General features: G+C 45.7%; 1 protein-coding gene across 1 annotated transcript in view; it reads right to left on the bottom strand.

Annotated features, from left to right (window-relative positions):
* Nucleotides 1-5,444: 5,444 nt before the first annotated feature.
* SFRP4 (secreted frizzled related protein 4) overlaps nt 5,445-13,265 on the bottom strand; it is a 70,710-nt gene continuing 62,889 nt past the window's right edge. The window contains exon 6 of the mRNA XM_044293640.1: nt 5,445-6,170. Coding sequence (XP_044149575.1) covers nt 5,991-6,170 — 180 coding nt within the window. The 3' untranslated portion in view covers nt 5,445-5,990. The remainder of the gene's footprint in view (nt 6,171-13,265) is intronic.

The following is a 13,265-nucleotide window of genomic DNA, read 5'->3' as shown; positions in this document are numbered from 1 at the left end:
TTGGACGAATTGGACCTAAACACATTTTTAGAAAAAAAACTAATTTTTTTGTGATGGGAGTGAGAAAAGATTGCACATGAAAGGTGTCTGTATTTTCCCAATCAGTGGCTTGCAGACCAAAATATGAATACAGTCATGTGAATGAGGTCTAATGCTGACCAAGTGATAAGAGAGTGAGGCAGCATTGCTTTAATTGCAATTGCTCAACTTGCTTCACTCTTGAGAAGTAGAGAAGATGCTTCAGATGCAGTTGGCTCACCACACCAGGTATCCCATTGCATACCTGAAGCAGAGAGCGAGAGCGAGGCAAGGCTGAACATGTGTGTCTATCTTGGCACATTTACCCAGTTGGACACAGAAATGCTGTTAAAAAGGAATAACTGGTGACGCTATACAAATCTTATTCCTGGAATTTCTGGGGATGAAAGCATAAATACTAGAAATGTTGCTGGATTTAGCCCCTTCCCACTGCAGCTATTTTCCAGTTGTGCATTTTTTATTCCATTCCAAACGCCATACACTTTAATGTTCTGTTAACATATAAAGGTTTATAAAGGCTTTTAAGTGGGACAAGTTGTATTTTCTAATAGCACTATTTAATATTCTATACGTTGCACTGGCAAGCTGGAAAAATATTAACGGGCTGGAATTGGTAAAAATAAACACAATTGTGACATTATTTTATAGGTTTTTACTTCAACAGTAAAATGACATGTTATTTGTATTCTTCTGGTCAGTGCATTTTCATATTTTAACACCTATATATTTTATATGTTACCATCTACAGAGCTGTGCAATGACTCTTTTTATTGTGGAATGATCTGTCGTTTTTAATTATATAATTTAGGGTATTTATAAAGTTTTAATCACTTTTTACTCTTTTGGGGGGTGGGGAAAGGGAGCAAAAGGTGGTTTGGCCATTTTTTTTACAGTGTTCACAGTGAGGGATAAATAATTTTATATTTTAATAGTTTGGGCATTTTTAGCCATGGCTATACAAAGGATGTTTATTTTTTTAATTGATTATTTTTTAATGTAAAATGAGGTGAATTTTTGCTTTTTTCTATATATTTAAACACACTTTTATTTTTCCATTTCTTTAACTTTTTTAGCCCCGCCTAGGGGACTTTATCATGTGATCATTAGATTACTTATACCATAGACTGCATTGATTTACCATTACAACTTATGGGACGATTGTTGTGTTCCTATTAAGCCCTGCCATTAGCATGGCTTAATGGGAACTTTACTATGGCAGGCCTTAGAGCCTTCTCAAGACCATGGCCAGCAAATGGCTCCACCAATTTCATCACAGGGCCTGACAGAAGCCTTCTCCCACTAAATGACATTTAGATGCCACAGTCACAGTTGACCATGGAATCTAAGGGATTAAATGTCTGAGATCAGAGTTATCTCTGATCACACACACACTGCTGTTGAGTGTCTGCTTTGTAAAACAGCAGGCACCTACTGGCTATGGAATCTACTATTAAACAACTCCTGAGTGCTCACCGACTTTAAAGGGGTTGTCTCAGTTAAACAAATGGTATTTATCATGAATAGGAAGTTAATACAAGGCACTTACTAATGTATTGTGATTGTCCACACTGCCTCCTTTGCTGGTTGGATACATTTTTCCATTGTATAATATAGTGCTTGTTTCCAGAGGTTACGGCCACCGCTGCAGTACAGGTGGCTGGGACGGGAGCTGCTGTGCATGCATGCCTATATGTGCTCCCATGGTCCTGGCCACCAGAGAGGCCGGCGCTTTTTCCTATAGTGTGCAAGTATGGCCACTGCTGCTGGATTGCAGGTCATAACCCCTGGAAATGAACAGTGTATAATGCGACTGAAAAATAAATCAAGCCATCAAAGGACACAATATGGACAATCACAATACATTAGTAAGTGCCTTATATTAACTTTCTGTACACGATAAATGCCCTTTGTTGAAGTGAAACAACCCCTTTAAAACCCCTTCACGCAATATCACGTACATGTACGTGGGGGAATGTGGTGCCTCACCGCATCCCCACGTGCATGTACGTGATCGGCTTTCACTGTCAGCGCAGGGACCGAAGCGCTGAAGATTCAGTGAAGCCGGCGTGCTGGGGTTGCTAGGCAACCAGAGAAGCCGGAAGGAGATGTATTGGCCCCCTGACCCGCCCACGATCGCTGTGATTGGTCCAATACTGCAGAGGGACCAATCGCAGCGCATCGGGGCAGGTAAGGGGGGTTAGGGAGGGACTGTGTGCCTCTCCTTCTCTGATCGTCCCCATTCCTGTCAGGGAAGCGATCAGAGAAGGAGAGAGTGACAATCTGCTGTACCTGACATATGTATACTAGTCATGGAGCACTGCTACTTAGCGCTCCATGACTAGTATACTCCTCATCGCATTTAACTGTCACCATGTCTGCAGACATGGTGACAGCGCTGAGTGCCGGCTGTTACACACAGCCAGGCACTCAGGCTCAATGCCGAGGGGGGTCCTGTGACCCCCCGTATCGGCGATCGGGTAGTTAGGCACCCCCCCCCCTATGGGCGATCGCTTTATGTAGTTTCTGATCCCTGCGGTCCCTGACCGCAGGGATCAGAAACCTAAAAATTGCCCCAAACCGATTTTTTTAACCCCCCTGCACCCCTGAATTCATTTATGCGGCGGGGTGCAGGGGGGCGGTATGTGGGCGGTGCGGGGCGGTGCGGCAGTTGCGGGAGGCGGGCGGTGCGGCAGGCGGGATCGCGATCCCCCGCCCGCCTCCCATTATAATCATCGTTGGCGTCTAGTGGGTTATACCAGGGTGCCAGCACATTGCTGGAACCCTGGTATAAACGGCTGACATCGGTGATGCGATGTCAGCCGTTTAACCCTTTCCATACCGCGGTCCGTACGGACCGCGGTATGGAAAAGGTTAACAGCTCAGGGAGCTCCCTCTCTCTCCCATCGGAGGGCTGCTGTACCTTTGCAGCCCCCCGATGGAGAGGGAGAGAGCCCCCAGACAGCCCCCCCAGAGCCCCGTCCTTACCCTTCCCCGTCTGCGCAGTTCTGACCATAACTGAGCAGACGGGGAAGGTTCCCATGGCAACAGGACGCCTCTCAGGCGTCCTGCTGTCCATGGTGCTGAACAGATCTATGCTGAAAGCATAGATCTGTTCAGTGTAAGTATAATATAGCACAGTGCAATATATATTGTACTGTACTGTATTATACAGACATCAGACCCACTGGATCTTCAAGAACCAAGTGGGTCTGGGTCAAAAAAAAAAGTGAAAAAAGTTAAAATAAAGTTAAAATCAAAAAACACATTTATCACTGATTAAACATGAGAAAAATAAAATTCCCTACACATGTTTGGTATCGCCGCGTCCGTAACGACCTGATCTATAAAACGGTCATGTTACTTTTCCCGAACGGTGAACGCCATAGAAATAAAAAATAAAAAACTATGATAAAATTGAAATTTTGCCCACCTTACTTCCCCAAAAAAGATAACAAAAGTGATCAAAAAAGTCGCATGTACTCCAAAATTGTAACAATCAAACCGTCATCTCATCCCGCAAAAAATGAGACCCTACTTAAGATAATCGCCCAAAAACTGAAAAAACTATGGCTCTTAGACTATGGAAACACTAAAACATCATTTTTTTTGTTTCAAAAATGAAATCATTGTGTAAAACTTATATAAATAAAAAAAAGTATACATATTAGGTATTGCCGCGTCCGTATCGACCGGCTCTATAAAAATATCACATGACCTAACCCCTCAGGTGACCACCGTAAAAAAATAAAAACGGAGTAGAAAAAGCAATTTTTTGTCATCTTACGTCACAAAAAGTGTAATAGCAAGCGATCAAAAAGTCATATGCACCCCAACATAGTGCCAATCAAACCGTCATCTCATCCAGCAAAAAATGAGACCCTACTTAAGATAATCGCCCCAAAACTGTAAAAACTATGGCTCTTAGACTATGGAGAAACTAAAAAAAAATTGTTTTAAAAATGAAATCATTGTGTAAAACCAACATAAATAAAAAAAATGTATACATTTTAGGTATCGCCGTGTCCGTGACAACCTGCTCTATAAAATTACCACATGATCTAACCTGTCAGATGAATGTTGTAAATAACAATAAAAAAAAACGATGCCAAAACAGCTATTTCTTGTTACCTTGCCGCACAAAAAGTGTAATATAGAGCAACCAAAAATCATATGTACCCTAAACTAGTACCAACAAAACTGCCACCTTATCCCATAGTTTCCAAAATGGGGTCACTTTTTTGGAGTTTCTACTCTAGGGGTGCATCAGGGGGCTTCAAATGGGACATGGTGTCAAAAAAACTGTCCAGCAAAATCTGCCTTCCAAAAACCATACGGCGCACCTTTCACTCTACGCCCCGCTGTGTGGCCGTACAGTAGTTTACGGCCACATATGGGGCGTTTCTGTAAACAGCAGAGTCAGGGCGATAAAGATACAGTCTTGTTTGGCTGTTAACCCTTGCTTTGTTAGTGGAAAAAATGGGTTAAAATGGAAAATTAGGCAAAAAAATGAAATTCTCAAATTTCATCCCCATTTGCCAATAACTCTTGTGCAACACCTGAAGGGTTAACGAAGTTTGTAAAATCATTTTTGAATACCTTGAGGGGTGTAGTTTCTTAGATGGGGTCACTTTTAGGGAGTTTCTACTCTAGGGGTGCATCAGGGGGCTTCAAATGGGACATGGTGTCAAAAAAACTGTCCAGCAAAATCTGCCTTCCAAAAACCAAACGGCGCACCTTTCACTCTACGCCCCGCTGTGTGGCCGTACAGTAGTTTACGGCCACATATGGGGTGTTTCTGTAAACGGCAGAGTCAGGGCAATAAAGATACAGTCTTGTTTGGATGTTAACCCTTGCTTTGTTAGTGGAAAAAATGGGTTAAAATGGAAAATTAGGCAAAAAAATGAAATTCTCAAATTTCATCCCCATTTGCCAATAACTCTTGTGCAACACCTAAAGGGTTAACAAAGTTTGTAAAATCAGTTTTGAATACCTTGAGGGGTGTAGTTTATAGAATAGGGTCATTTTTGGGTGGTTTCTATTATGTAAGCCTCGCAAAGTGACTTCAGACCTGTAGTGGTCCCTAAAAATTGGATTTCTGAAAAATTTCAAGATTTGCTTCTAAACTTCTAAGCCTTGTAACATCCCCAAAAAATAAAATATCATTCCCAAAATAATTCAAACATGAAGTACACATATGGGGAATGTAAAGTCATCACAATTTTTGGGGGTATTACTATGTATTACAGAAGTAAAGAAACTGAAACTTTGACATTTGTAAATTTTTCCAAATTTGGGGTAAATTTGGTATTTTTTTATGCAAAAAAAATTAATTTTGGGACTTAATTTTTCCAGTGTCATGAAGTACAATATGTGACGAAAAAACAATCTCAGAACGGCCTCGATAAGTCAAAGCGTTTTAAAGTTATCAGCACTTAAAGTGACACTGGTCAGATTTGCAAAAAATGACCTGGTCCTTAAGGTGAAATAAGGCTGTGTCTTGAAGGGGTTAAGGATCTGACATCCCCATACATGTATGATGGATGTAGGGAAGGGCACAAGTACAATAAACTCATTTTTACTCTTACAATGCTCCTAAAGGCCATATCAAAGGAAGTAACAGACAACATATTTGCACCATAAATATTAAAGTAAATGTAGATTAATGAATGCTTTATTCATAAATATGGTGCAAAGGGTTTGCCCCTACAGTTGCACCAATATTTCTTAATACTAACATCTTCAATACAAACCCTAAACGTATGGATTGTAGTGGTCAAAGTATATAAAGCAAACACTGGTAATTAAAGTGCAGCAAATAAAAAGTCATTGCAAGATCCTGCAAAAGTGTTTCCTGGTGAATGAGTTTAGGAATAATATGTTCTGTCACTGTAGCCAGCTAGTGACTCTCATCATGCAAATACAAATGTTCTTTTGTTGAAACATAGAGCAACTTATGCTCGCTTATCTCCCTGATTCTTCTTGGTTTTAACATTCTTTTTGAAGGTCCCAGGAGGAGGGTTAGGATTCTTAGGGCTTGTCTTTGGGTTTCCACTACGACCAGTTCGTCCCACATTCTTAGTTTTTTCCTGTGCCGTTTTCACTTGGTGTTCTTGTAAGGTTTGCTCCCATCTCTTAAAAATAATAGTATTGGCTATATTAATTCATATTCAATTTGTGGACATCACATACAACACTAAGGACTCTTTTACATGGTCAATTTTTGTAAGTCAAAACTTGGGGTGGAACCTGCAGAGGAAATGTATAATGGAAATATTTGTGTCCCTTCTGTGCTTTGAACTCATTCCCGATTTTGGCCTACATATACTGATGCAAAATACTGAGCAAATACTGATCATCTGAAAGTGGCTCAACACTGGAAGCTAACAAATGTACACATATGTGTCTACCTTAACCTTATTTCAACTTTTATGAAATGGTTATTCCAGAGTTGAATACGTTTTTAAATTATCCCTCTGGGGCACATGCCGCTTGGAGGTCATGTCACTGCTGCAGCCAGTCATTAGCTGCATCGGTGCACGTGACCCCGTCCCTGGTGGAAGTTTACATGCAGGGAATGGAGTGCAGCAAAGAGAGTTGGAAACCAATTGAGTCAGCGTCAATTGGTGGGGAGCAGGTAAGTATTGTATCTTTGACTCCACAGGTCTAGCGGGGAGAAGGGAGAATTAAAAAGACTTAGAAAAAGCTGGAATAACTCTTTGAGGGTACTAATTTCTCATGAAGCTAATTTAATACAATCAGTGGTGGTCTTTACCACCATACAAAGCATGCAATTGTGTTGGGCCCCTTGACAGATGGGTCAGACAGCGCCGCAACTTTGAACTGTATCTACGTCCTAGGGGTTCAGCTACGTTTGTGAAGAAACAGGGAGCAGCCACTGGGAATAGCAGTTCCTGGCTGGCTATCCTAACACCTTACAGCCAGCCAGTCCTCGTGCTGAGCATTTAATCCTGCCTTTGCTGTGGAGTGACAAACTGCCCCAACTGCTGGTGTGATGATCTGGGGAGTCAACGTATATATGACAATCAGTCATTCCTAGTAGTGATGCGAGGGACACTAACAGCTCAGCGATATGTGCAGGACATCCTGCGGCCACATGTGTTTTCAGCAGAATAATGCAGAGCCACACACAGCAAGGGTTTCCCAGGAATGTCTCCACCACATTGCAACACTTCCATGGCTTGCCTAGTTGCCAGATTTATCACCAATCCAGCATTTATTGGAACAGCTTTGAGAATCTACGAGTGTGCAGGATCTACAGGTCCAAATGCAAAATCTGTGTGCAAATGTGCCTCAGGATACAATATGGATCCTGTGTGCCTCCATGTCCAGCCATATCTCATGTTGTATCCAGGCTAGCGGAGGCTCAAAAAGAGACTAGACCCTCCTTTCAATTGTACTTTTATATTGTAAGCACTTACATACAGTATATCATTACAACACGTAAAACGTTTCATTCAATTCCAACATCTCCTTCTCGGTGCATTTTTTTATTTTTTTTTGTTAATGATTGTATTTTGCTTATGTGCATCCACCATGTCTACCCATTTATCAAGTTAAGAAATACTTGAACATCACAGAGCAGGCTCACAATAATTATTTTATGACTTCTCTCTTGCTATGACAAAAAAAAGTACATTGAAGAGAAATCTGCTCAGAGTGTATTGTTTATTTGTGATCGTGGCTACGGCCGGGAGCTAGCGCCACGAAGTGCCGGGAACCTATCAGAGAGAAACTACCTGCCTAACTAACTAATATGGCTGGAGGGGTGCCCTTAGCCATGCCGTGGGTAGGCCTAAAAGGGGGCAAAAAACACACATGAGTAGGGAGAGGAAAACCTTTATTGCAGTGTCCAATTATAGAACCAAACTGTGAAACGCCTGGGATATTTCGGCTTGAGGGTTCGGTATGTAGCGTGTGAAGCAAGAGGAGCGCCAGCGACCCATTTTATGGATGACGTGGCCGGGGACGTTATGCTTTGAAGCCGCGGACGCTGCTCCAATACGGAAGGAGTGCCCCGAAATGGCCTTGGGGTCGAAACCCAAGCCCGATGCCAGGGTGCGAACGTGCGAGATGAACTGTGTGGTCGTGAGGGCCAAGGCCTGGAACGGGAGCAATGGGCTGTCCGGGGCTGCGTCCCCCAGGGATGCCAGCAAACTCCTGAGAACCTGGACCGGGCACCAAGCGTTGGCAGACTGGTAGAACTTCACCTCCACCGGTGGACCCACCTGCGTGGTTTTGGAAGTGAGGAGGTGTAAGGAGAAATGGTCGTCGTGCCATCATAGCTGATCCCTGGTTAAACCCTTGGCCCTGGCTGAACTGCGGGTGAATTCGCCGGGTCTTAAGAACCCGTAGAAACTAAGCTACATTGCCGCCTTGATGACCGTGCTGGAAAGGAGCCCAAAAGGAAGACCATCTAGGGAGGTGGAAAGCTTTCTAAATAATTCCCCTGACACAGGCTGTCTGGACGGAATGGCTGCGTGACCACTTTTCTGAACGCCCCTGAGTGTCGCCCTGACTGCTTGGGATAGGAAAACCAACCTACTTTCGGGGTCTTTCAACATGGAGAAATGTTGGACCCCGGCCAAATACAATTTAATGGTATTGAAGGATAGCCTGAGATCCATGTGACAGTAGGCTATGAAAGCTGTGATATAAGTGGTCTTATCAGTGTCTTATCTTGGATGCAGGCCCATGAACCTGTTAAAGGTGTTCCAAGCGGTCCTATAGTTCCTGGCAGTGTTATGAGATAAAGACTTTTGCATCAAAGACTTTGCTGAATCAATTAAAAGGTTTAATCCATCACCAGATTTTGATACATCGGAGGAGATAGCCCCACACGGTCTGCCTCTGGCATGACCTGAAAGAAAGTTTTAAAATTAAAGCGGGACAAGGCGTCTGCGGCCACATTATGAACTCCTTGAATGTGCCTGCATGCCACATGGAAGTTGTGTTCCAGCGATAGCCATACTAACCTGCGGACAAAGGACATGATCTGGGGAGACTGTGATCTGCCCTTGGTGATTATGTCCACCACTGTCTGGTTATCAGTGACAAACGCCACGGAAGAGTTGGCCCACAAGCTGCCCCACACCTGGGCCGCCGCTACAATTGGATAGAATTCCAACAAGGGGGATGATTTTAACGCGGCTCTGGCGGATGACACTTCCGCTGGCCAGGGGCCCGCAAACCATTGGTTTCCACAGATCGCCGCGAAACCTCCGGAAGGTAGCGGCGTCCGAAAAAACCAATGTGGATGCTGGACCCAGCTGAGGTACGAACAAAGAGACTCCATTCCACGAGGCCATGAAGTCCTTCCACATGGCCAAGTCGGCCATGGCTTGGGTGTCCAAGGTGACGAGGCTGTCTTGCTCGGGGGCTGAGGGAAGTAGCTGAAGGAGTCTGGACATGAAGGCCCTGCCCTGGGGGATGACTCTGGTGGCGAAATTGAGCATGCCTAGCAGGGACTGCAACTCGACCTTGGTGCACGTCCTGCTACCTGCTGCCTTGGCGATGGCCTCCTTGATTTTTGCTAACTTCTCAGCTGGCAACCTGGCCTCCATCTTCCCTGTGTCTAGGATTATGCCCAAGAAGGTAATTACCGTCGCGGGGCCTTCTGTTTTGGAGGATGCCACCGGGACGTTGAGTTGGGCAAACAGCTGAAGCAGAGCCTGAAGCTTGCTCGGCTGGCAGTCTGGGCTTTCGATCAACAGAAAGTCATCCAAGTAATGGATGACCAGAGGGCAACCACAGTGGTTGACCAGGATCCAATGCAATGCCTGGGCGAACTGGTCGAACAGCCAGGGGCTGCTCTTGGACCCGAACGTTAGGCGATTGGCAAAGAAATACTGGTCTTCCCACCTGATGCCATAGAACCTCCAAAGCTGTGGATGAATGGGCAGTAATTTAAAGGCATCGGCGATGTCCGCCTTGGCCAACCATGCCCCCCGATCTACCTGCAGGATCAGCTGGATGGCTTCATCTATGGTGGCGTAACTCATTGAAAATTCCTCCGAGGGCACTAAGGAATTCAGACTGGGTGTGCTGGAGCCATGTGGAGCGGACAAATCGTAGATTAGACGTTTTTTATTAGTAAACTGCTTGGACACAATACCAACGGGGTTTATCCTCCATAGATCAAAAGGCACGAAGGAAAAGGGGCCGATGAGGAACCCCTTTTCTACTTCTGACCTGATCAACGCCCCCACCGGTTCGGGATCACTGGTTGCCGACAGCAGATTGGGCCCCTCCCAAGAAGCTTGTGGGAGAGCTATCAGGCCTGTGTGGAAACCTGTGGCGAACCCGGAGACCAGGAACTGAACGAACTGTGGGTTATGATGATCCTGTAGCAGGGATGCCAGCAGAACCACATTGACCCCGCTTAGTCAGGATGGCCTGGACCTTTGAGGACATGTCATCTGGGGGTGAGCCCTGAAGCAAACTGCACAAACGTGAAGGGCCCTACATTTGTTGTAGTAACAGGCATTTTGATTAAAATTATTACAAACCTGGCTGTTGCCCAGGAAAACTATCGGCCGCCCTAGCTTGTCTGTGGTTGGGCCAGACCGCTGAAGGGACCCGGAGCTGCTGGGGAGGGATCTGCCCTGGGACGTGGAGGGACCTGTATTGGGGCACCACTCTGCGGAGTGGGCAATTGATTGGCAAGAGGCACATGCCGGGGCCCTGAGCCCTGCAAAGTGCCGGCAAAAGAGCTCCATGTCCATTGCGGCCCAGTTTGTGATATGCTGGAATTGGACCAGTGCGGCGGCGGCTTTGGCTGAAAAGGAGCGATGGTAATCGTAGAATGCCTGCCCACCGTACTTGTGGCCCAATTCCGTGACCCTGTAAAGGTAGGTGTCTAACTCCTCCCGCCTCTCAGGATGGACAGAACAGATGACGTCCCTGAATGATGGTTAATTTTCTGTTGAGACGGGGATCCCTAGATTTGAGGACGATGGACATGTCGCCGCAAGCTATGGTTTTGCTCTCTACCGTGTTGTGGGTAGCTATCAGGATGGACGCCAGATTGACGTCCTTGCCCTCTAAAATATCCTTTTTGATGCTGCTGGGGATGAAGTGCGCAGAAGCTACCTCAGGTGCGCAAGGGACCCTACCTGGGGGAACGAGCCCAGAAGTGGAGGCTACAGGCACGGGAGAAGCGGAACGGTCGGACGGCCAGGAGTCTGGACTGCACGTCCGAGACCAAGGAGGCAATTGTGTTCATCATAGCATGTAACTGTGTCAGAGACACTTGCAAAGTGGACATAGAGACTTGCTCCAAGTCCGGGGCAGCTGGTTCAGCCATGAGCAGCCTATACAATTCAGCTTTCCGGGCGGAAGCAGGGTGTTGGATCCCTCTTTTGTTGAGCTCCGCAATTAATTTCGCAATTGTCCAACTCCTTAGTGATGAGGAGCTGGGCCGCTCGGATGCGGGTGTCTCGGGAATGGATAGGGCTTCCTCGATGTTAGAGATATGCGACATGTTGCAGCTGTGAGGTGACAAACAAAAATTAATGCTGAGCTGGAGGCCCCGTATTTATGAAGGCGACACCCGAGCCGTGACTGGTGATAAAAGAAACTAGGGTGGCGAGTGCCTAGCGCTGTAAAACGGGCGTTATTGTGGAGGACCTTGCCAGACTAAGGCATGCAATGACGTACGAGCTACAAGGCTGTGACTTCCGACAGGGAGATTTTTAAAAACATAACAAATAAACATCAAACCTGGAATCGTACCGAAGCAAAAGAAAATGGATTTGAGTCTGAAAAACGTGACAGGCGATAGAAATGGTAATTATCAATGTGATCCTGACACGTAACAGGTTACAAATAAAAAGCTATGAACGTAAGCCCGGCGCAGAACGGGCAACAGATGATAAAATAGGAACGTGAGCCTAAAAAGGTAACAGGTAACAATCATGATACATTGGACACGTGAGCCTGAAACGTAACAGGTAACAGTCATGATACATTAGAAACGTGAGCCTGAAACGTAACAGGTAACAGCCATGGTACCCTTGAACGTAAGCCTGAAACGTAACAGGCAACAGACATGGCACATAAGAAACGTAAGCCTGAAACGTAACAGGCAACAGTTATGGTATGTTAAAACGTAAGCCTGAAGCGCAACAGACAACAATCATGTTATGTTAAAAATGTAAGCCTGAAACGTAACAGGCAACAGATGATGAAAATAAAAAACGTGAGCCTGAAGTGTAACAGGCAACAGATGATGAAAGTTAAAACGTAAGCCTGAAACGTAACAGGCAACAGATAATGAAAATAAAAAACATAAGCCTGAAGCGTAACAGGCAACAGATGATACATTGCAATATGTGAGCCGCCAGAGGCGAGACTGGTAACAGATGAGAGATTGACGTGAGCTTGAACGTGACAGGCAACAGATGATACCTTGAACACCGTGAGCCTGAACCGAGGCAGGCACCCGACATGGTGGGACGTGAGACGTTGCCTTGAGCGTGACAGGCTGAAAAGGTCAACAGTGCGTGAGTCTGAAAGTGTCAGGCCAATGAGGAAGAAGGAGCGGACGCCTGGGCAGAACATGTCGGATGGCCAGAGGCGAAACCTGGCCGAAAACGGCCAATGATACATAGGCCTGACACTAAACAGCCACAGCATGCTATTGACCGACATGACAGTGAAATAAGCATGGTGACATGAACAAGCCGTAACCTGAGCCGCGACTGGGAACAACCCGGTGACTATGGAGTGACCCTGACGCGGGTGACCAGAAGGATTGGAAGTTGCATCGCAGCGTGGACTGAAAGACGGTGAGTGTGTGGGAAAACGGAGCAGTTACCGGCAAGAGTCCGTGGACGAGGCGAAGTAGAAAAGAGATGGTCGGCTCAGACGGTACCCAGGAGAGCCACCTAGCTGACGAGCGCCGCAAGCGTGATGATGCACCCGGGGTCTGCAAAATAATTGTTGGCGTGAGGGGGAGAATATGCAGACCAGAATGCGCAATGGTGTCCCCCGGTGATTTACGGACTCCCTTGAAGGTTTTTTTTTTTTTTTTGCAGAGCGGCAAGTGACTTTGGGGACTAGGAACACCGACACCTCTTGTCAATCCTGGAGCTGCACGTGACCTCGGCAGTGCCAGAGACCGAGGTGCAGCTCCTGCATACTGGGTGTGAATCTGCTGTGGATGACAAGCAGCGTGGATGAAAACCTGTATTAAATAGAATGTTAAT

Source organism: Bufo gargarizans, chromosome 5, assembly GCF_014858855.1.
Source record: "Bufo gargarizans isolate SCDJY-AF-19 chromosome 5, ASM1485885v1, whole genome shotgun sequence".
Lineage (NCBI taxonomy): Eukaryota > Metazoa > Chordata > Amphibia > Anura > Bufonidae > Bufo > Bufo gargarizans.
The sequence above is the reverse complement of the archived record's forward strand: the minus strand, read 5'-3'. Positions and strand labels throughout refer to the sequence as shown.